At 36.6% G+C, this 23,467-nt stretch overlaps 1 protein-coding gene and 2 pseudogenes across 2 annotated transcripts; 2 read left to right on the top strand and 1 right to left on the bottom strand.

The window, feature by feature from the left end:
• Positions 1-1,831: 1,831 nt before the first annotated feature.
• LOC114760331 (LEAF RUST 10 DISEASE-RESISTANCE LOCUS RECEPTOR-LIKE PROTEIN KINASE-like 1.2) lies at positions 1,832-11,458 on the top strand. 2 transcript variants are annotated; one of them, XM_028949591.1, is made up of 4 exons: positions 1,832-2,642; positions 9,788-9,817; positions 9,924-10,190; positions 10,281-11,458. In XM_028949591.1, the coding sequence occupies exons 1-4, from the start codon at positions 1,889-1,891 to the stop codon at positions 11,198-11,200; spliced, it is 1,971 nt and encodes a 656-aa protein (XP_028805424.1). In that variant the 5' UTR covers positions 1,832-1,888; the 3' UTR covers positions 11,201-11,458. The 2 variants fall into 2 exon arrangements, with proteins under 2 accessions (XP_028805424.1, XP_028805425.1); XM_028949592.1 differs by lacking the exon at positions 9,788-9,817.
• A 1,625-nt stretch (positions 11,459-13,083) lies between these two features.
• Positions 13,084-15,752, bottom strand: LOC114760307 (IRK-interacting protein-like; annotated as a pseudogene).
• A 4,352-nt stretch (positions 15,753-20,104) lies between these two features.
• LOC114760334 (LEAF RUST 10 DISEASE-RESISTANCE LOCUS RECEPTOR-LIKE PROTEIN KINASE-like 2.5) lies at positions 20,105-21,552 on the top strand (annotated as a pseudogene).
• Positions 21,553-23,467: the final 1,915 nt, after the last annotated feature.

Here is a 23,467-nt window from a genome sequence, read left to right as displayed (position 1 = left end):
CTTGGCTTATATACTAATATATAATCTAATAATGCATACAAATATTTTAGAGTGATCATATAATATATGCTATAATTAAATAATTATTTTATTTTTTAATTTTTTCAAATTAGTCTATTATACTAAGAAAAGGAGGAAGTAGGAATGAATGGAGAGAAATTTGATATTTAGTGGAACTTAAAAGAGTAAAGTCAACTAACGATTATTATGGAAGTTGATGAATTTTGTTATTTTTTTTTCTCATTGTAGAAAATTTATATATATTTTTGCATCCAAATAAACTTTATAATGCCCAGTGTCTCTTGACGTAAACTTTGTTATTAAAAATACACCTTAAAACTGACTTTATTGGTTTCACTAACTGTGTACTAATAAATGTTAACGGCGTGATACCAGATACTCCCTTTTAACAACGTTATATATATTTTTGTACAGAGATAAACTTTATGGTGTCTCATGTTCTTAAGATAAACTGTCTTGCTAAAATTACACCTTAACTTTAAAAAAAGCCTTTCGCAATACAAGTGCTGCTAACCCGGCATCATGATCTACTATTAGGTTTGTTATGTTTTCTGGATGATAATCCTCCGCTCTGCACATTATCGATCTCTAAGCATATATTTATATTGGTCTGGTTAAGGGTGGTTTGGCATGAAGGAAATGGAGGGAAGGAGAAGGGCGATGAAGAAAAGTTTTAATAGGCTCGATTTCAAAAATTATAGAAGTGAGGTTAAAAGCTTTTAATTGATTTTTATTATTATTTTATCTTACATCTTTTTTTTATTAAAATTTTAATACCCCACTTCTCTAATTAACTCATTAAAATTTTTCATCTACTCTATTTCCCTCATACTAAACACCAGGTAAGTGACTCCTCGAAGGCTTAATCTTTTGATTTTATTTATAGGGGCATTTTTAATAGATTGGGAAAAATCTTAAATTACATTAATTTTTTTAAAAAATATAATAACGTTAAATATGCTTTTTGAAAAATAACTATTTACATCTATTTTTGTTAAAGTTTAATGAAGGGAACCAATAAAAATCTTGTCCTACTGCCATAAATAACACCGGGGGAGTAAAACGTAAAGGATGGATAGGAAGTAACAAAGCGCAATCGTTTGGAAATTTCAACTTCTACATAAATATATTACTTAGTGTTATCAATAAATGCAAAACCAATGCACGTACATAACTTAAGTCTTACAGATATGGAGGACACCCAACGAAGGACCAACCCAGCCCACAGATTGAACGATTGATTAATTTAGTGAATATCATACTACTGCCGGATGCAGTTGTGTATTTCTTTATTGGTGCACATCCACCGTTTTCCCCTGCCCCAACAAATCTCACATTATTTATTCACTTCCCACTTGTCCAAGTGCACTCAATATCCTTCAAATTGCTTTATCATATCCTAAACGGACAATCGTTATGAGTAAATGAACGTGTTGCCCACGCGCTTTCCCTTATTTTATTCTTCAAACTTCAATTTCATTATTATTTCTACTTTCATTATTGTCTCACAAGTAGCCATCTCATCTTTGGAAAATATATCTTCCAACTTTCAGCTGGACCCGGGTCTTCAGTCTTACCAAATTTTTTTCTATCTTTTCTCGTACGTTCAACCCAATTCATGCACACAGAAACTTCCTACAAACATATACCAGTTCATTTTTATTTGAATAAAAAGTAAATCTAGTTTATTTTATTCCTCCCCTGAAATGATCATTCTAGACTTTCCTTCCCCTCTTTCTTAGAGCATATAGATTCTTTTCACACTAGCACTATAAATTGGTCCTCTTTTTTCTGTCCTTCTGTGTCTCGATCTATATATTGAACCGTCTTTACATATTTTTTTAGCACCAGTTGGTGATAGATTATCATGTCAAAACCCCTGTATTTCATTGCCGCTCTCTCCTTCTTCTGCCTCATGCGCAGTATTGTGGAAGTATCTTCTTCTTCAATATGTTCCCCCTCTGCTGGTTGCGGTAATGGAGTTCCCATTCGGTATCCTTTCTGGGTGAACAACAATTCCGCCCAAGAATACTGCGGTTACCCTCATTTTGGTCTCAAATGCTCCGAACATGGCCGACCCATCATCAGTCTTCCAAACGACAAATACTATGTCACAGATATAAACTACGATGATGATACAGTAACACTTGTGGACACGGATGTGGTGGACCAAACCTGCCCCAGAGCACGCTACAATGTTAGCTTAGAAAACCTCCCACTGAGTGTTAATAATCAGCTGAATATGAACCTGACTTTCTACTTCAATTGCAGCGTATCTAATAAAGTCAATAATCTTCCTTCCGACCCCATACGGTGCTTGAAAAATGAAGGATCGAAGCAGTCATATGTCGAGACGACGCCGTGGGACACATATGGGCTGAATATAGAATGTGCGGAGAAGGTGGTGGTAGTAGTGGCGAAGCAGGGACAGATCAGTAGTGATACCTTGGCAACTGGGTTTCGTGAAGTTATGAGCAAGGGCTTTGTGCTTGATTGGCGGAGAGCCATGGATTGCTCTGAGTGTGAGATATCTGGAGGACTTTGTGGGCAAAATCCAACCAATCATAAGACGCTATGCTTTTGCGGGGATGGCAGTATCGCAACCAAAAGCTGCAGCAAAGGTAACTTCTCTTTCTTGTAATTGATCCCATCTGCATCTCATATCTCTCTCTCTCTCTAATTTCCCGTTAGTGTCTTTGCACATAAATGAAGTGCGAGGCTTAAATTTCATATTAATAAGCAATTTATAGCAAGTAGTTTTCAGCAGTCTGTTGTTGATTTCACGGAGAATTTAGACCGTCATATCCTTGGTCTTTGATTTGAATAATCTCTCTCTCTCTCTCTTGCTCTCTTGTTGTTGTTGCATGCATGAATGAAATCTGCCATTAATTTGTATGCACATGGAATGAAAGGTAAATTATTAGCACTATTTCTTCTGACATGGTTTGCCCTGTGAAAACTATGGTAGTAGTTACGTGTAGATGATGAGGCGGTTTTGATGAAACTGTGCCTTAACATATAGGAAGCTCAACTTTCAAACTGACTAATGACTGGTACTATCGTAAGATTGAGTTTTCTAATTGGGACCACTCTGTGGCTAAGTTGTGTTCTGTAGTCTTGCCTGATCTCACGCGGCAGAGGAATTCTTTAGACATGTGGAGCCCAATTATTGACCTCATACATGTGAAAGCCCAAAACATCTGAGGCCCAAATAGAAACGACATAGCCCAATCGAGGCCCTATTGGAAAGAAACAAAAAAAACGAAGGAATTGTTGGTGAGAAAAGAGCCATATTTTGATATTTTTAAAAGGACGACTAATAGATAAATGGGCAATTAGATACCTTGACTCTTGACTGTATGACTAATAAATAAGGAATATATAATGGTCAACAGTTTGAAATGACATTTGATGGACCGCTTGTATATAAAACTCGTTTTGTTTAATGTCTACCAACAAATGACACAGTATTTTATGTGGGAGATAATTGTTTCAAAATAATTAGTAACAGAGAGAACCCTTCATCTCTTCCATCAACCTTCGTCTTAAAATCACCCCTCGTGCTCTTTTTTTATTATTATTATTTGGTCATACGCCGTAATGTTATATAAAAGTCCAGTCTCATATATGGAATGGTCTAAGGTTCCACGTTTTCTGCGTCATTCATAATATTCGTATTAATCCAAACCAGTAGGTGTGAAGCTAATGGGTATATGAGCCGTCGTCTCCAATTCGTGTGCCCTTCAAGGAGTTACAGCCATCTAGATTGAGCCTCATGAGGCCAATTACATGCAGGGTTTATAGTTTGACTTTGATTTAATTATATTCCCGTCATCGCTATTGGCCATTCAAACACAGAGCTCCGTTGCAATCATGCCGTACATGGGTCCTCCTAATTGTCTTCTTCCCTCTCAACTCCTCCTCTTCAAGACCTTCCTCTTCTTCATTCTCTTGTTCCCAGAATATTTCGCCATTGCTGATGAACGGTTCTTAGATTGCGAGCCGTTTAACTGCGGAAACTTCACCAACCTTAGTTATCCATTCTGGTTCGATTCACGGCCTGAGTATTGTGGGCATCCAAGCTTCAAGCTGGATTGTGAAGGAGACAATGTTACTATGAACATCGCGTCCCAGAATTTTCGTGTCATCGATGTCAATTCAACCACTAGAACTCTTAAAATAACAAGGATGGATTTGTGGGGCACTGACTGTCCGAACGAATTCAACAACATCACGTTGGGTTATGCTTTCTTCAACTACACTTCCAGTAATGTAAACTCTACCATATTATATGACTGTGAATTTTTAGACTACACGCCTCCTCCTGTGAATCTATCGACTAACATGACATTTGATTGCCCCGTAAATGGTAATCCTCGCAAAGCATACTTTATGCTGATCAGCGATAGATGGTTTAACTGGAGCGCTCTGGGATGCGGAATTAGTCTTACAGTTCCTGTTTTTGGGGAGGCAGCTAGAAGTTTCATGGAGGATCCTGTAGATCCTAGTCATGTTATAGGTCAAGGTTTTGAGGTTAAATGGGAACTAACAGAAGAAGTGCAGTGTGAAGATTGCAGAATTTCAGGTGGGAGATGTGGGTACGATGTAAGTTTTGGTAGATTCACATGTTTCTGTCCTAATCAAAGCTATGAACAACGTGGGTTATGTTTTCCTGATGACCCAGTAGAGGCACCAACACCAGAACCCTTGTTGCAGTCACAACAGAGTATGTTTTCTTCTTCCCTGTTTCACAAAACGATGATCCTATTTTGTTTTGGATGGTAGCGTTTGATTTTCTTAAACAGGTTAGGTAGCTTTACCCTTTCACAGATTAAATTGAATTGGTTGGCTTAGCATATTATAATATGCAGAATAGGACTTTCAGGAAAAATAAATTAAGAAAGAAGAGGCAGCTATGTGTCAAATAATTATTGGGCATCACGTTTTAGGAAGCACGAAAATATGAACTTTATATCTTGACGATGTTGTTGTTGCTGTGTTTTTGTTAGTAGAGCTGCTAATTCAAATTTGATCTCATGGTCTAGCTCATTTACGCTTCCTAAATCTTAGGAATGAGATTGAATAAATAAAGATTTTAATCTAATCGAGCTAATTTTGTTATAGGAAGAGTAGTGTGTTTGTGTTATGATGAAAATGATGAAAGAGATGAGATTCAATATGGTTTAATATTTTGGCATCGGTTTAGCATAATGTATTATGCAGAGCAGGATGTACATCTAGGAAAAAAGCTAAACTAAGCAACAAGTTACATGGCATTGAAGATAGGAAAAGGTAAAAAATTCCGTTAGGTTTGAAATGAGTTTAGGTGCTCATCTTAAGGATGAGCATTCAGAGCTCATCTTAACTGGACCATGCAGATGAGATTTAGATAGTCAAGATTTATTTTTTAAAATTTTTTATAAATAATTATTTTAATTCCGTTAGGTTCTGTCACTTCTCCTCATCCTCTGTTTTCCTTTAACTGTCAGAATAATAAGTGACTAGACACTCTTATTCTCTAACGTAAGGAATCCCCATAATCGCATGCTTCCATGCACACTCTGCAACTCCTTTTTCTTCTACCTCTTGTTAACACCGACTCTGCCACGATCCCCGAGTTCAAAAGATGATCACAGATATCGTACCCTTTCGGGGAAGGAAACCGGTTCCATTACCGTGGGAGAGATGGTTTCGAAATCACGTGCGTATCCCCTAACATCGCTTCCATCCAACTTGGCTCTCAAAACTTCAGCTCCATCGATTTCAATCCCTCTCGTTTTATCGTCAAATAGTGTGAAAAGACATCCCAACCTACGACAATTCTTCTTTCCGTTTCGCCAACACTTCTTTGGACAACACTCTGTTTCCTTTCGATCCAACCATTGTGAACATGACCATATTCTATGACTGTGCCCTTGGGTATTCCATCGGCTGGAACAACATCACATGCAGGGATGATAGAGAAAAAGCTTGCTTTTTTGGGTCAATTTCTGTTGCCTCGATTCCCAGAACTTGTTCAACACTGTCGGGTTCAACTTCAGGAGCCGGTTACATGGAGTGTCATTGTGGACCCTTTTGGTGGCATTGCATAGTTGAAGACTCCTTTGGATAACGTTTAATGTGCAGAATATTGCAGACTACAGCAACTGTAAAAAATGAATGGAATCGTTCTGCGACTTGCAAATCAGACGGACCTTGTGATTTGGCCTGTCCTGCTTTTGCAAGTATGGCTTCTTTCTCTGTTCGTTCTATTAGGCCATTGCTCTGCGACATGCAAATCAGTGTTCTGTTATTGTCATGGGCGTTTTTTATTTGTTACATCTTTAGAGATCACTTAGAAAAACTCCTTGCTAGTTTCCAACAGAGAATCATAGATTTTCGAGTACTCTCCACGAACAAGAGTTAATGATGTCACTAAGGAGACTCTCTGAGGCACTCATGATTCATTCTTAGGAAGTTAGATTTTTCTGTATTTTATTTCAGTTCATTCACTTTCACATTGTTAATTAAGCCTTTACCTTGTTTGATAGGAATATTTGATAGTTGAAGTCTTAACAAAATTGAAAGTTATTAGTCAAATAAAGTACCCAATCCATGATGAAACAAACCAAAGGCTTGGTCGCCCTGTTTGCTCTTATATGATTTATCTGCTATAGTACCCAGCTCGTTTTTATTTACCAGTAATCCAACTTTTCTTGGTTGTAGTACGCTCAAATTAAATTTTAATGAGGTAGCTTTAATTATCGATTTGAAAATTTATCATATTTTATACCAAAACAGTATCTACATCTACAATCAACCTTAAAACCTTTGAACAGGGAAAAGAAAAAAGTTTTTAATAGGAAAAAAATAGAAATATAAAACCACACATGTAGGAAAGAGAAAACCTAATCATTTACAACTGGAAATTTCCCCAATGTGACCATATTTAAATATGACTCCTTAGTGAATTATAAAAGAAAGAGAAGTGAGAGGGAGAGAGAGTATGAGTTGGAGACAAAATAAATAGGGATAAAATAGGAAATCAATACAAAAAAATAGAGACAACTTTTAAATGTTTTTTATATATGAGAACATGCTATAAGCATCAAATGTCTCTTATAATAAGAAACTCTCCCGGTATGCGCCTCTTCACCTCCTCTCATTTTTTATGATTTCAGTGTGCATTCATTACTTCCCAAATTCATACTTAGCTATGCTATGCTTGAGGCTGTGATTGTTGCGTCTTAATTATTAGTACAGAGATGCCTTCATTCAAATTGATTGCCTTCAATTGGATAAAAGGGGATAGACGCCCAAGCGGCTTGTTTCCAGTAAAACTCAATAAAATGGAATCCATCTTCTCTTGCGCTTATGCTTTAACTTTTCTTGGGACGATCAAGTTTGACACCTTCAGCATCCTTGGTTCCTGATGAGGTCTTCTAGCAATCCTCCATCGCTTCTTTTCTTTCACCCCGAGAATGGCCGAACTTTTCCAGGCGGGGTCGTGCCAGAGTGGCCGGTAATAGATTTATGAAAATCAAAATAATACTTTCCCATTCTCCAAAAAAACAAGGTGTTTAAAAACTTTAAAAACTGATGTTGGCAAATTTTTTCCCCCAAAAATTAGTTTTTTTCCGGAGAAGTTAAAATTAATATAGTTGCTTTCTAGATTATTTATGCGTTTTAGAATTATAAATTGTTAGCTTTTTAGATATGATAAGAGCATTGGAGACTTGTAATGTTAAAAAATAAATAATGGTTTTTAAAATTATTCATCATAATTTTATAAATTTTCAACAATAATTTTATTTTTAATTAAATTTAGTTTAAAACTATTTAATTATTTTTTCATATAAATCCTAAATCTCATTTTTATCGCAACTTTATTTCATAGAGAGTTTTATTTTGCACTTCAATTTTTCCAGTAACAAATAATGTGATGCCATAATTAATTTGAGTTCAAATGGGATGAAACTCTTCCAAGCATGTGTATAATTTGAATGGGTCAAGGAACGTAACCCACATTCTATTTACTTCTCAGCAGGGTTGGTTTGACTTTTCTTTTCAAAGATTCTTTCTACTCTCTCTCTCTCTCCCTCTCTCTCTCTCTGCGTGTTTTCCCTTGGTAATAAATTTCTAATAATTTTTGTTCAACATTCATGCTTGAGTTTGAATACTAATTGTCAGATGGCGTCTACCGCGGAACATGCATGTCTCTTCACTGTGTTGTGCATAAATTATGGACAAATTTTCTTGATGAGAAACTTAGGGTCATCGCTAATAAAATAGCTTTAAGACGTCCATTACAAGTAAAGAAAATGACTTGTCCAGGCTAGATTACTGAACGAGGGCAATTATTGGTCTGGAAACTGCTAAATACTGAGGGTATTTTGGACATTTTAGACGTCAACCAAGTAGTTTCATTGACTTGCAAGTCATCGTCTTCCGCGTTTCCAGTCCAACACGTCTTCCTTATCTTGCAACACGGCCAAATAGTTAACTTAGTTGGGATGCGGAGTGGGGCTATCCAAAGAAACAATAGTGAAGAGGGCAATTTAGGTTCTGCGCTGCCACCATTATTGATGATAATGGCCACATCGCTCCTACTGTTTCTTCTCTGTATGGTCTAACTTCAACCGCATCAGATGGGGCCTCCATACTTATATTGCAACTTTGCAAGATAATGGATATAGTTTGCAGTGAGGATTTTTAATTGGTCCTTGCTGGTCCCTTCCACCAGAAAGAATGAAGAAAACCTTGACAAGTCCACAAAGATGCTAAGAAGTTCAGGAAAACATATATACAAGATGATCTACTAGGTCTGGTCCTTAATATAGAAGTTAGATAATTAATTTACGAATATTAAGAAAATTATATTAGTTATTATAAGTAATAAATATTGTCTTTTTTAAAATACCTTTATTATTGATATTCATTAGAATAGAAACCTTTTAACATATACAATTACCATTATGAGACTATTTTAAAAAAATGAATAAATATGGGAGACAAAATAAATTAGGATCTTATAATCAAATTAAATCGTTAACTAACTCTTATATTTAAGATCAGAAATAATATTATTTAGCACCCTGACATCGATTAAAGACCTGTCCATATCTTATCGATTAAAGAAGCTTTCCTGCAAAAGCTTCTTTAATCGACAAGATAAAAATGTGTAAGGAAAAATGCCATCCCTTCTCTCTAGGATAATTACAACTTTATTCAATTTCTAGTTATCTAGGATCCCGAGATGTCTTTTTCTAACAATTATACCAAAGAACCTATTGATTCCCCCACTTGCGAAGTAGGTTTTGTAAGAGATGTCAATCATCGTTTTTTTTGCCCCCCCCTTTCTTGCAGCTTTCACGAGGAGACACTGTATCGTAAAAACTATTCCCATAAGTGCCAGCTCATGACTGATGTGATCAATGTGTGAATATATGGTATTAATAATTAAACTAGCTTGTCGAGCTACAGCTGAAATTTTAAACTTGGCGTTTACTTTGAAATGGATTGCACCTGAATTTGATTTTCGATACTGTAAAAAGTAGTAGACGCTGTGGTTTTCTTAAATATAAATTCTGCTGCTTCTATGAGGATACAACTCATCTCAAAAGTTAGTGGTAAATGTTAATGCATTCATCTGCATGTCATGATTTCCCATTGCTAAATTGGATAACTTTTTTATCTCTGTATCCTTTGTTTTGTTCTTTCTTAATATGCATATTCTAGCTAGTATTTAACCCCACTTTGCTTTCTTTGTGTGTTATTGCTGGAACAGGACATTCAATGAGAAATAAAGTCATTGTAGGTAATAGATCTGCTTTTTGTTCTTTTCTTAACATACTTTGTGTTTCGCTATAGTAGTTTCTTTGACAATTACATTAACTTAAAGTCATTACCATTCTGTACCCCAGGTGGCGTTACTGCTGCAGTCGTTGTGCTTGTCATGCTCACTCTCTTTTATTTCTATCAACGTCGAAAGAAGACCGGTTATGCAAAGTCATGCATACAATCACGTACTGCTTCTTCTGTTTCCTCCAAGAAGATAGAGGATCCTGAGATTAATGCAAGTAAATATTTTGGGGTCCTTGTCTTCACATACAGTGAACTTGAAGAGGCCACTAACAATTTCGATTCAGCCAGAGAACTTGGAGATGGAGGTTTTGGAACAGTATACTTTGGTAATACTGCGAATTTAGTCCCTCTAGAATCCTGACATTTCATAACTGTCAGTACTGACTTTCCTTAATCTTATGATGTATCATGTCCAGGTAAACTTCGGGACGGCCGTTATGTTGCAGTGAAGCGACTGTATGAGAACAATTACAAGAGAGTACAACAATTTATAAACGAAGTTCAGATCCTGACACGCTTGCGTCATACACACCTTGTGTCCCTCTATGGCTGCACTTCTAGGCACAGTCGCGAACTCCTTCTTGTATATGAGTACATTCCTAATGGAACAGTCGCGGATCATCTTCATGGCGATCGAGCAAAGCCAGGCTCACTGCCTTGGAATATCAGAATGAACATAGCTATTGAAACTGCAAGTGCTTTGGCATACCTTCATGCCTCAGACATCATCCATCGAGACGTCAAAACCAACAACATCCTCCTGGACAACCATTTTGTTGTTAAAGTTGCAGACTTTGGATTGTCCCGTCTCTTCCCAGAAGATGTCACCCATCTTTCCACAGCCCCACAAGGAACTCCAGGCTACGTTGACCCAGAGTACCATGACTGTTATAAGCTCACTGACAAAAGTGACGTGTATAGCTTTGGTGTGGTTTTGATTGAGCTGATATCATCATTGCCAGCTGTGGACATCACACGTCATCGACAGGAGGTCAATCTATCCACCATGGCAATCAACAAGATCCAGAACCGGGCACTGCATGAGCTGGTGGATCCTACGCTCGGGTTTGAGTCGGATCAAAAGGTGAGGAAGATGATTAATGCTGTGGCAGAGATGGCATTTCAGTGTTTGCAAAATTTGAAGGATATGAGGCCTTCAATGGAGGAAGTTCTAGAGATGCTAAGGGATATAGAGAGTGATGGGAAGTATAGGAGCAAGCCGGAGGTGATGGATATTTCTGCGGATCATGTTGGGTTGCTCAAGAATGATCTGCCTCCGCCTTCACTTGATTCTAATTTGGCAAGCAACTCTACAACTTCAAATTCTAGCAATTGAGTGGTGATCTTCTCTCTTGCTCATCTCAGCAAGTTAACCATCATTTGTGGCAGTAGTAGCAGCTAATCTTCCTATTCTCAGTCTCAAGTTTCTTTCACCCGCCAGAGTGGATAGCTAGGAGAGGATAGGTGTATAGAAAGATAAAAGTTTCCCTGTTTATAATTTTGATCTGTGAAGGAGTTGGTTTTAAATAAATCCTCATCCCCCTCCTATTTTGATCTATTTTGAGATTATAGTGGAAATATAAGTTTAAGCACACCCAATGTGTTAATCCCAAAAAATAAAATAAAATAACCCCAATGAAGAATGAAATGATGCCAACAAATCCGGCTTTATAGAGTTATCTCATAAAATCATATAATCCTCCAAGTTCTAATCTTACAGGGGAAGACATGACAGCCTTTGGATACGCTTCTAGTGAACCTCAACTTCCTTTAAAAACATGAACATAGAGAGAGTGTTAGGATTGTTTTTGGAAAATTAGGGAAATAGGAAAAGATGCTTTTGGGGGTCAGAACCTTGACTTTCTATTTTGGAGAAAGGGGTGGAAAATTAGGGTGGCTGTAGGGTGACCAAGGTCAAAGACTATGAAGGGTTGTTTTTGATAATGGGAAAGTCACCTTTTTGAGTCTATAAATCAGTTCCTTCATTCAGCAGGAGGTGTGGAGAATTTGGAATTGAATTTGGCCTTGGGGAAAGATCATGGAAAATCCTGTAGATCCTAGTCATATTATGGGTCAAGGTTTTGAGGTTATATGGGAACTAACAGAAGAAGGGCAGTGTGAAGATTGCAGAATTTCAAGTGGGAGATGTGGGTACGATGTAAGTTTTGGTAGATTCACATGTTTCTGTCCTAATCAAAGCTATTAACAACATGGGTTTTGTTTTCCTGATGACCCAGTAGAGGCACCAACACCAGAACCCTTGTTGCAGCCACAACAGAGTATGTTTTCTACTTCCCAGCTTCACAAAATGATGATCCTAATTTGTTTTGGATGGTAGCGTTTGATTTTCTTAAACAGGTTAGGTGGCTTTCCCCTTTCACAGATTAATTGAATTGGTTGGTTTAGCATATTATAATATGCAGAATAGGACATTTAGGAAAAATAAATTAAGGAAGAAGAGGCAGCTCTGTGTTAAATAATTATCGGGCATCACGTTTTAGGAAGCACCAAAATATGAACTTCATATCTTCACGATATTGTTGTTATTGTGTTTTCATTAGTAGAGCTGCTAGTTCAAATTTGATCTCATGGTCTAGCTCATCTACGCTCGCTAAATCTTAGGAATGAAATTGAATAAATAAAAATTTTAATCTAATCGAGCTAATTTTGTGCTATGGGAAGAGTAGTGTGTTTGTGTTATGATGAAAATGACGAAAGAGATGAGATTCACTGATTCAATATGGTTTAATAATTTGGTATAGGTTTAGCATAATGTATTATGCAGAGTAGGACGTACATTTAGGAAAGAACTGAACTAAGCAACAAAGTTACAAAGCACCGAAAGTAGAAAAAGTAGGAAACTCCATTAGGTTCTGTCTCTTCTCCTCATCCTGTCTTTTCTTGTGACTGTCACAATAAGTGGTTATCGAAAACACCACTAGACACTCTTATTCTCTAACGTAAGGAATTCCCATAATCGCATGCTTCCATGCACACTCTGCAACTCCTTCTTCTTCTTCTTCTACCTCTTGTTAACACCAGCTCTGCCATAATCCCTGAGTCCAAAAGATTATCACAAATATCTTACCCCTTCCGAGGAGGGAATCGATTCCATTATTGTGGGAGAGATGGTTTCGAAATCACGTGCCTGTCTCCTAACATGGCTTCCATTCAAATTGGCTCCCAAAACTTCAGCTTGATCGATTTCTATCCCTCTCGTTATATCGTCAAATGGTGCGAACGAACACCCCAAACTACGACAATTCTTCTTTCCTCTTCACCAACACTTCTTTGGACCCCACTCTGTTTCCTTTCGACCCAACCGTTGTGACCATGACCATATTCTATGACTGTGCCCCCGGGTATCCCGTCGGCCGGAACAACACCTCGTGCAGAGATGATACAGAAAAGCAAGATTTCTTTTTGGAATTTCTGTTGCATTGATTGCCAATATACTAGTTCTACACAGTGAGGTTCACCTTCATGTGTTTCATTCTCATGGCTTCTTTCTCTGTTCCTTCTATTAGGCCCTGTAGTTGCTCTGCGACATGCAAATCGGTGTTCTATTCTTGTCATAGAATTTTTTGGTTTGTTACATCTTTAGAAAAACTCAGTACCCTCCATGAACAAGAGCTGACGATATCACTGAGGAGACTCTGAGGCACTCATGATTCATTCTTAGGAAGTTAGATTTTTCTTTATGTTATTTCAGTTCATTCACTTTCACCTTGTTAATTAAGCCTTTAGCTTGTTCGCTGGGAACATTTGATAGTTGAAAAGTCTTAACATAATTAAAAGCTATTAGTCCAATAAATACCCCATCCATGATGAAACAAACCAAGGGCTTAGTCGCCCTGTTCGCTCGTATACGATTGGTCTTCTATAGTACCCAGCTCAGTTGCCAGTTGGGTTTTCATTTGCCAGTAATCCAACTTTTCTTGGGGTGTGTTTGGATGAAACCAAACCGTGGTTTGAAGAATAGCTTCTGGAAAATAGATTTTGTGAATGATAGATTTTGTGAAAAAGTTATTCTGAGAAGTGAGAGTGTTTGGATGACATTTTACCAGAAGCACTTTTTATATATGAAAATTACCAAAAAGGGCATAAGTTAATATAATAATTATATAAGGGATATTTTTATAATATATTTTGATTTGAAGAAGTAAAATTGTTAATGAAATAATTTTTACTCACATAATTAATAATTTATAAGATAATATAATTAATAAATAATTAATATGTGTATATATATTTATAAAACATAATATTAAATATATTTATAGAAAAAATGATTTTTTTTTGGCTAACAGAAAAATAATAATTTTTTTAAAGATTTTAAACATAAAATCTCATAACATTTTTTCACAACTAATTTTTGTAATAACAAAGTACCTCCGATGTTTAATATAATTAATTAATTAATTGTCACCACATGTATATATATTTATAAAACATAATAGTAACAATATTTTTGGAGAAGATGAATTATTAAAATAAGTAATAATTGGCGTGAGAATATAAGATTTAATGTTAATAAAAGGAATATAAATAAAGAAGTGTCATAATAATTAAGATGCTGTATCGATACAGAGTATTTGTAATAGGTTTTTTTTAACTACATATTACAATCTATGATAAAAGAAAATAAATAAAACATGACTACTCTTTTTTTTTTTTTAATGTCACTCATTTTTCTATCACAGAATCTGCTAAACTCTTCATTGAAATGCCTCGTTCCTTTGTTCAATACTTCCTCCCAGGTTAATCCATGAAGCATGTTATAAGATGTGAAGTTCGCCTCGCATCGTTCCATTGGGTTTAGTATGCGATTTGATGAGTTCTTTTGGAACCCCACAGATTCAAAGTCCTCAAACAAAGTTTTGTTCAAGAGTGCTTCTAGGTAGAAAAGCAGGCTTCTAGGGTTCTTAGCGGATGAGATTTTTATATCGTAAGGTTGAAGAAGAACGGAGACTCTCTCGTGAACTTTAGCTCCCATGTGCCGAAGCTGCATAGTGAGAGAACGACTGAGAAGCCGGACTGAAGACCGAGATTCAGAGACAGAGCACAAGAAACGTTCGACGACGGTGTTTTGGTGGCTGATTTGACGGGAGTTTTGAGGATTCTCCATTCTGTAAGGCGACGAGTTGCTGCATTCTTCAAGTCCAGATTTCAAATTTAGGCAATACAGCTCTAGTTTGTTGAGTTTCTTCTCTAATTCAAGCACGGAGTGTTTGAGCGTCGAAGCTTCTAGAAGAGCCTCGTCCCTCTTTCGAGTTGCCTGAATCAGTTTGTGAGATAGCTCCGCCACCGCGATTTTCTACTGCTCTTCTCTCGTCGTCACCGTCATCGTCGACGGAGCCCTGGTGGGCTTGGGACTCTTCTGCGTCAACGTGAAGAGAATGGACTTGAAAATCCCATTCGGACTTGCCAACAACGACGAGTGCTTGTTTGGCCCGTTGTTATCGAAAGGAATGACGGAGATTCTCTCCTGCCCGTGCGGCCGGCACTTGTTGCACAAAACAGAGCCATCTTCTCCGTCGATGGAACCTTCAGACTCAGACCATTTCCGGTGATTGGATTTCCCATTACTCTTTTCTTATAGCATCCGTAAAACGGGTTTATTATCTCTCCCTCTCTCCCTCTCTTTTCTTATAGCGGAAGAGTGATCGCCATGCGAGCAGAGCACAGCGAAGAGAATCGCGAGCACAGCAGAGCGAAGAGAATGCGCGAGCAGAGTAGTGAAATGCCGTTGCCTTCAATTATTGGGTGTCGACCAGCTGTAGATTTCAAGGGTATTTTTGGGTCAAATGCCGTTGCCTTCAGTTATTCAGCCAGAAGCGAGAATTTCTTGCTTCTGGTGAAACCATGGTTTCACCGGTGGAAACCATGGTTTCAAGCAGGACCACGGTTTATGCAAAATGTCTGCCTGTTTGGATGACATTTTGTACAAATCATGGTTTGGCCTTCCAAACCATGGTTTCCAGTGTCATCCAAACAGGACCTTGGTTGTAGTACGTTCAAAATAAATTTAATGAGGTAGATTTAATTATCAATTTGAATAGATATCATATTTTATATCAAAACAGTATCTACAACCAACCTTAAAACCTTTGAACAGGGAAAAGGAGCAAGTTTGTAATAGGTAAAATAGAAATATAAAATCACACGTTTAGGAAAACAATGCTTAATCTTCATTTACAACTGAAAATTTCCCTAATGTGATTATACTTAAATAGTGACTCCTTATTAAATTATAAAATATTTCAATTTTATCGGTATAAAAATATTATTAACAGTGTTGGTATACATAATTTATAAGAATTTAATGGTATCATTTCAGTATTAAGATTGGTTTTTATAGTGAATCAGTAGTCTCAAGTACAGAGTAATTTGGAGATACTTTGAATTATATCAGGGAAAAAAAAAAGAGATTGTTGTTAGAAAGAGTAACGGAAGTTAAGAAGGGGGGCCACTAAAATAGTCTGAAAATGGAGAGGGGAAAGGGAGTGGTTGCTTCCTAATGAGCATTTGCAAGGAGGACATTTTCGCTTGTGGCCGCCTGGAGTACGCATTGAATAGTCAACACCTACGTTTTATATACTATTTATCTTTAATATAAGAATTTGTTTAGATTTTATTTTGATTCTAAATATAAGATTCTAATTTATTTTGTTTTTTATATTTATTTAATTTTTTAAAAATATTTTTTATAACAATGATAGTTCTAGTTAATATATTTGATTAGCAATGATATTTTAGAAATAATAATATCTAATTATTACAAATAACTAATTTAACTAGTTTTTTTATATACCTAAAGTAGTTAATTAATTTTTCTATTAGGTATCGGAAATAGAATTATAAACTGCGGGACAAGACTGGAAAAAAAAAGTGGAGGAAGATAGGATTTTTAGGATTTGAGGCGTTTTGTCCCTGAAAAATCAGGAAAATGAATGATGATAGAGGATCGCAGCCTCCCATTGTGAAGTCAAAGTCTGCCTTGACCCAAAAGCTGTGACTGATAAATGCAGAGCTAGCCCAGCCTGCATGCTGTCATGAATCAACCAGGGAGTTAACAATGGAGGCCTATATGCAGTTCCTCGCCTTCTCCTTCTTCCTTTCATCCTTCCCACTTTCCCTTTCTCAACCGGAGAAGGGATACGGGGAGTGCGAACCATCCCCTTGTGGAAAACTTGGAAATATCGATTACCCCTTCTGGTCAGACGAAAGTTATTGTGGCACTGGCAGGCCTGAGTTCCACCTAGATTGTCCCCAAGATGAACATAACTTCCCTTGCATTCAAATCGGTTCACAGATTTTCAATGTCACACAGATTGAGCCATCCACTCACAGGATGACACTGGTGCGAACAGGCTTTGTCTATGTAAATTGTTTTTCTTCTACGACGAACACTTCTGTGAGCACCCGTTTCAATCTCTTCCCTAATGATGAGCCATATGTGAAGAACGTGACCCTGTTCTACAGCTGCTCAGGCGCCGTGAGTGGGGGAGTCCAATTTCTATGCGACTCTCCGACAAGCTCTCTTTATCTTTCTAACAACTATGCTTTCTATTCGGAAGATCTCGATCCTGAGATGATACTTGGCCCTTACAGTCCTACCAGTTGTAAGAATCCTGTTCAGGTGCCGCTTTCAATAGAATCTAATGGGTATACAGATAAAATCCAAGCCCTTCATGCAGCTTTCGGTGGAGGGTTTCGTGTGCAGTATGATGTCGATGAGTCTCATGGAAAATGTGGATCGAATGATACGTCTCCGTTTGTCTGCCATTGCCTCGATGGGTATCATCCTCTTAACTGTTCTGTTTCTTCCGGTAAGCGGCTCTCCACTTCTCCCCATTTTTATCCTCTCAGAGTTTTCGTTCATTACTTGCCACGCCAAATTTATACTTGGCTATATGCTGCGCTTGAGCTGTGATTATTGCATATTATTAGTTTAGACTTTAGATACGCCTATATTCAATTTGACTGCCTTCAGTAAGATAAAGGGAATAAACGCCCCAACGGCTTGTTTCCACTTCCGGTGAGACTCAATTAACTGGTAATTAGACAGCTGAATCACAGCGGGAACCTATTTCTGACCAGGTACGATGAACCCATCTTCTCTAGCGATTATGCATTTAGTTTTCACGGGGACGATCAAGTTTGATATTTCCAGCATCCTTTGTTCTTGTTGAGGTCTTCCTGTAATCCTCCATCGCTGCTTTTCTTTCACCCGAGAATGGCCGTACTTTTGCAGCCGGTGGGGCCGTCCCGGCTGGTCATAGATTTATGAAAATTAAAATGATACTGTTCCATAAAAAAAATTAAAATAATACCTGGAGTTTTGATTGGAAAGGCCTTGTTTCTACCTTTGATTTGAATGGGTCAAGGAACGTACATCTAACGTTCTGTTTACTTCTCAGGATTGATTTAACTTTTCTTTGCCTGGGATTCTATCTATTCTCTCTTCTTTTGTGCGTTTTTCCTTAATAATACATTTCTAATAATTTTTGTTCCGCATTCATACTTGAGTTTGAATATTAATTGTCAGATGGCATCTGCCACGAACATGTTTCTTCACTATGTTGTGCATAAATTATGGACGACTTTTCTTGATAAATGTCCAAGTCAACTTCAACTCTTGCTCAGCAGAATTGAAGTAGGATTTGCCGTGTGTGTGTGGGCGAGAAGCTAATACTCGATCCAACCATTTATAAGAAGCTAATTAAGTGTCATTGTCAATAAAATAGCTTTAAGACGTCTATTAAAAGTAAAGAAAATGACTTCCCAGGCAAGATTACTGAACGAGGGCAATTATTAGGCCGGAAACTACTTAATCTTGAGGGTATTTTGGAGATTTTTTATGTCAACGAAGTAGTGGCCTTGAGTTGCAAGTCATGGAATTCCATATTTCCAGCCTGGCACGTCTTCCTTATCTTGCACCTCATCATGACCAGATATTTAACTCGAGTGGGAGGTAGAGTGGGGCCATTCAGGTGTTGCCCCGCAGTAGTGTCACTGTGATGCCACCATTACTGATTGGCGCTTTTCCTCTCCTTGGCACCATGAAGTTTGATATTTACAGCATCTTTTGTTCTCGTTGAGGTCTTCCAGTAATCCTCCATGGCGCCTTGTCTTTCCTCTGGAGCATGGCCGTACTTTTAAAATAATTCTTTCCCAATAAAAAAACTAAGAAGCATTTAAAATTTTCAAAAAAAATATAACTTTTTGGAGGAGGTGAAAATTAATAATTTTTTAGATATAATAAAAGTACCGAAGACTTTTCATTTTAAAAAAAATGAATAATAATTTCTAAAGGTGTTCGTTAAAATTTTATAATTTGTCAATAATAATTTTATTTTTTAATAAAAATTATAATTTTAAAATAATTATCTTTCCATAGCAATCCTAAAACTCATTATTCTCGAAAGTTTATTCCATAAAGAGTGTTATTTTGCATTTCCACTAACAAATATCTGATGCCACATATTGATTTGCATTGTGAAGCTTGAGTTTTAATATGAAAAGGCTTTGTGTCTGCAGTACCGCTCAAGTAATGAGCACCGAAATTCAATTTGGATGGTTTAAATTTAAATTTTTTAATTAATTTTTTTAAAATAAAAAATCAATTTTTTGGGAAAAAAATAGCATGAAAGCGTCAACGACAAGGAAATGACTTTTCCAGGCAAGATTACTGAATGAGGGAAATTTTATTGGTCTTGAAACTACTAAATCTTGAGGCTTGTTTTGGAGATTAGAGATGTCAACGAAGTAGTTGCATTGACTCGCAAGTCGCAAGTATAGCCAACTGGTCAACTTAACTGGGAGGTACAATGGGGCCATCAAAAGAAACAATACAGGGGATGATAGTCGTAACACTTTTACTGTTTCTTTTCCGTATAATCTAAATACAACCTCATCAGATGGAGCCTTACAACTGAAATTTTAAAGATGGGGTTTACGTTGAATCGGATTGCACCTGAACTTGGTTTTCACTACCGTGTTAAAAGTTGCGGACGCTGTGGTTTTGGTAAATATAAACTCTGCTGCTTCTATAAGAATAAAACTCGTCTCAAAAGTTAGTGGTAATGTTAATGCATTCATCTGCACTTTATAATATAATTTCCCATTGCTAAGTCGGATAACTTTTTATATTCGTATCCTTTGTTCTGTTCTTTCTTCATATACAGGTTCTAATACGTCTCTAACATCACTTTGCTTTCTCTGTGTATAATAGCCAGAACAGGAGGACATGCATTAAGAAATAAACTCATTATAGGTGATAGATCTTCTCTTAGTTCTTTTCTTAACTTACTTTATAGTAGTTTCTTTTGACAAGTATATTAACTGAAAGCCATTACCACTCTGCATTTCAGTTGGTGTTACTGCTGTAGTCGTTAGTGGAGCAATAGGACTGCTGCTTTTAAGTAACACTAATGGTCCTTTTAAAATCAAAACATGGAGGCGAATAATTGGATTATGCAAGACATCTAAGGATGACCAAAATATTGAGGCCTTCATTAGAAATCATAGTTCTCTAGCTCTCACGAGATATAAATTTGCAGATGTCAAGAAAATGACCAACTCTTTCAAAGATAAATTGGGACAAGGTGGTTATGGTTCTGTATACAAAGGAAAACTCCTCAATGGCCGCCCTGTTGCTGTAAAGTTATTGAAGGCATCAAAACAGAATGGGGAAGAATTTATCAACGAGGTTGCTTGCATCAGTAGGACTTCCCATGTAAATGTTGTTACCCTTCTTGGGTTTTGTTTTGAAGGCAAACAAAAAGGCTCTCATATATGAATTTATGTCCAATGGATCTCTTGACAAGTTCATTCCCAATAATGTGGATAAAAATAGTCTATGCTTGACTTGGGAAAATTTGTACCAAATCGCAATTGGGATAGCTCGAGGACTTGAGTATTTGCATAGAGGATGCAACACTTGAATTCTACATTTTGATATAAAGCCACATAACATCCTTTTAGATGAAAATTTTTGTCCCAAGATCTCAGATTTTGGTCTTGCCAAGCTTTGTCCTAAAAAAGAAAGCATCATTTCAATTTCAGAAGCCAGAGGGACAATAGGATATCTTGCTCCAGAAGTTTGGAATAGAAACATAGGTGGAGTTTCACATAAGTCTGATGTTTATAGCTATGGGATGATGCTATTAGATATGGTTGGAGGGAGAAAGAACATGAATGTTGAAACCAATTGTTCAGCTGAGAAATATTTCCCAGATTATATTTATGTTCAAATTGAGCAAGACAACAGTTTCGAATGTAATGGGGCCAGTAACATGGAGGAAAATGATAATGCAAAGAGAATGACGACTGTAGGTTTGTGGTGCATCCAAACATTTCCAAGTCAAAGACCTACAATGAGTAGAGTGATTGAAATGTTAGAAAGAAGACCTGACCTGTTGGAAATGCCACCAAAACCTGTCATGCCTTCCCCTCCAAGATTAGAACTAGAATCTTCTACCATTGCTACTACTACAACAGAGATTTTGGGTTTTCAAAGCTCTTCCCACATGTTGTTGGAGGAACATTAGGATTTAGAAATGTGGAAGAAGTGCAGGTGGGGTCTCATAGCATGGTATTTGCAGTTATCAAATGTCATTGCTAAATTGTTTCTTTTTTGGTGGGGAGGGGTATCAAGGACTGTGAAGCTGAGGACTCTAAGACCAGTGAGCTATTCTTAGCTAGAGCCGGGAATCAGGGCCGGCCCGGCCCTCCAGGGCCGGCCCTTCAGGGCTAGCGGGCTTAAAAGGGCCGGCCCTCCAGGGCTGGAATTTTAAAAATACCCCAATTTGCTAGGCCCGGCCCTTAAGCTACAGGGCCAGGGCCGGCCCGCGGGCTTTTGGCCCGTTTAAGAAAAAATACTATTTTTTATATTTATCATATTTTTTATAAAAATAAATCAATGAAATTATTAATAAAAGACATAAATATGAATAAAATTAAGTCACATATAAAATATCATCATATATAAATATTCATCAACATCTAAAACATTCATTAACAAGATAACAACATCTAAAAGTTTTATCTATAATGCAATTGTGCAATAAATAAACACTATTATTAATCTTTTGAAACTTCATCATCACTATAATTAATTACTTTTCTTCATAAGTATACTTTTCTTTCGTAACAAAAATATCAAGTTTTTCTTCTTTATAAGAATTTTATTTTAAATTTTGCAATCTAACTATTTTTTACTTTAATGTGAGAAACATTGCTGTTAAAACTCATGAATTTCTAATTCAAATTATAGAATCACAAGTTATATAAGTATAAAAATATTCTATTATCAAATATATATATAGTTTAAAAATATCAACGCATATAATATAAATCAAATCATTATTAAAGTCCAAATTAACCCATTTTTTAAAAATTTAATTGGATAAATTATTATCTAAAACTAAATTTACTTTTAAAATGATAATAATAACTAAATATTTGAAATATTATTAACAATGTAAAAAATTAATAACATTAATATTATATAAAAAAAATTTAAAAATAAAAAAAATATAAAAGGGCTTAAAAGGGCCGGCCCGTGGCCCTCCAGGGCCGGCCCTTTTAAGCCCTCGGCCCTCCAGGGCCAGCCCTCCAGGGCTTATGTTTCATTTTAAGAGAAAAATATCAAGCCCGGCCCTCATAATTTCAGGGCCTAAAAAGGCCGGCCCGACGGGCTCGGCCCGTTTTCCCGGCTCTATTCTTAGCATGTTACATTTTTAGACTTGCCAATAACTCTTTAATTATGATTTGAGCTTATCCATTTGTTAACGAGTGTTTTGATTGTTCATTAATTTCTCAAAGCTACACAGCTTCTCCGTCATCGTAGAGGTTAGAAAAATGGATAGGCTGGGCTGCATAAGGAGTCAAAATGGGCATGTTACTCTAAAAATTGTCAAGTAGCGTCTGAAATTGTTTGACTGCTAGAATCCTGTCCTTATTTAATGTGACAACCATTCTTTCAAAATCCATTCAAATTAAATTTTTTAATTTATTCAAAAAAATTAACCATGATAAAAAAGAAGAAACCTTAAAATTTTAAAATTACTATCATGGTTAAAAGAAATAAACTTATATCATGAGCAACTTCAAATATTAACTTGGGCATTGGATTTCTAAAGTTCAGAAATATCATTCAACTATTAGCCTAAACCAACTCATATATTCAAGCATATGAACTGACAAATCATTTTAATATAAGTTATGAAGCCCATGAGTCAAAAGTCAACACTTTTAAAAGAGTGTAACACGCAAAGTCTTAAAGACCTCTGGCTTTTTAACAGTCTCCCCATATTAGTTAGTCGTAATTAAAAGTATTAATTTATAATATTAGAGTAAATGAAACCTATGTGGCAATATATAATAAATCAGCACATGAAACAAAAGTCAGGAGGCTATACAAGCTATAACAGCACATTATACCTTTGGAGCCTTCTCTGATGAGCCACCACCTGAACTATCACCTGAAGATAGTAAAAACCACGGGATGAGACAAACGCCTCAGTAACCAGCTTTTCAACTCATCATATATATTAACTCATGCCGTGAGGTGTCAAGTGCAATAATTATTAATTCT

This window comes from Neltuma alba, unplaced genomic scaffold, assembly GCF_004799145.2.
Source record: "Neltuma alba isolate B1F8T4 unplaced genomic scaffold, ASM479914v2 tig00010970_pilon, whole genome shotgun sequence".
NCBI lineage: Eukaryota > Viridiplantae > Streptophyta > Magnoliopsida > Fabales > Fabaceae > Neltuma > Neltuma alba.
This window is presented reverse-complemented; position numbering and strand designations above follow the sequence as displayed.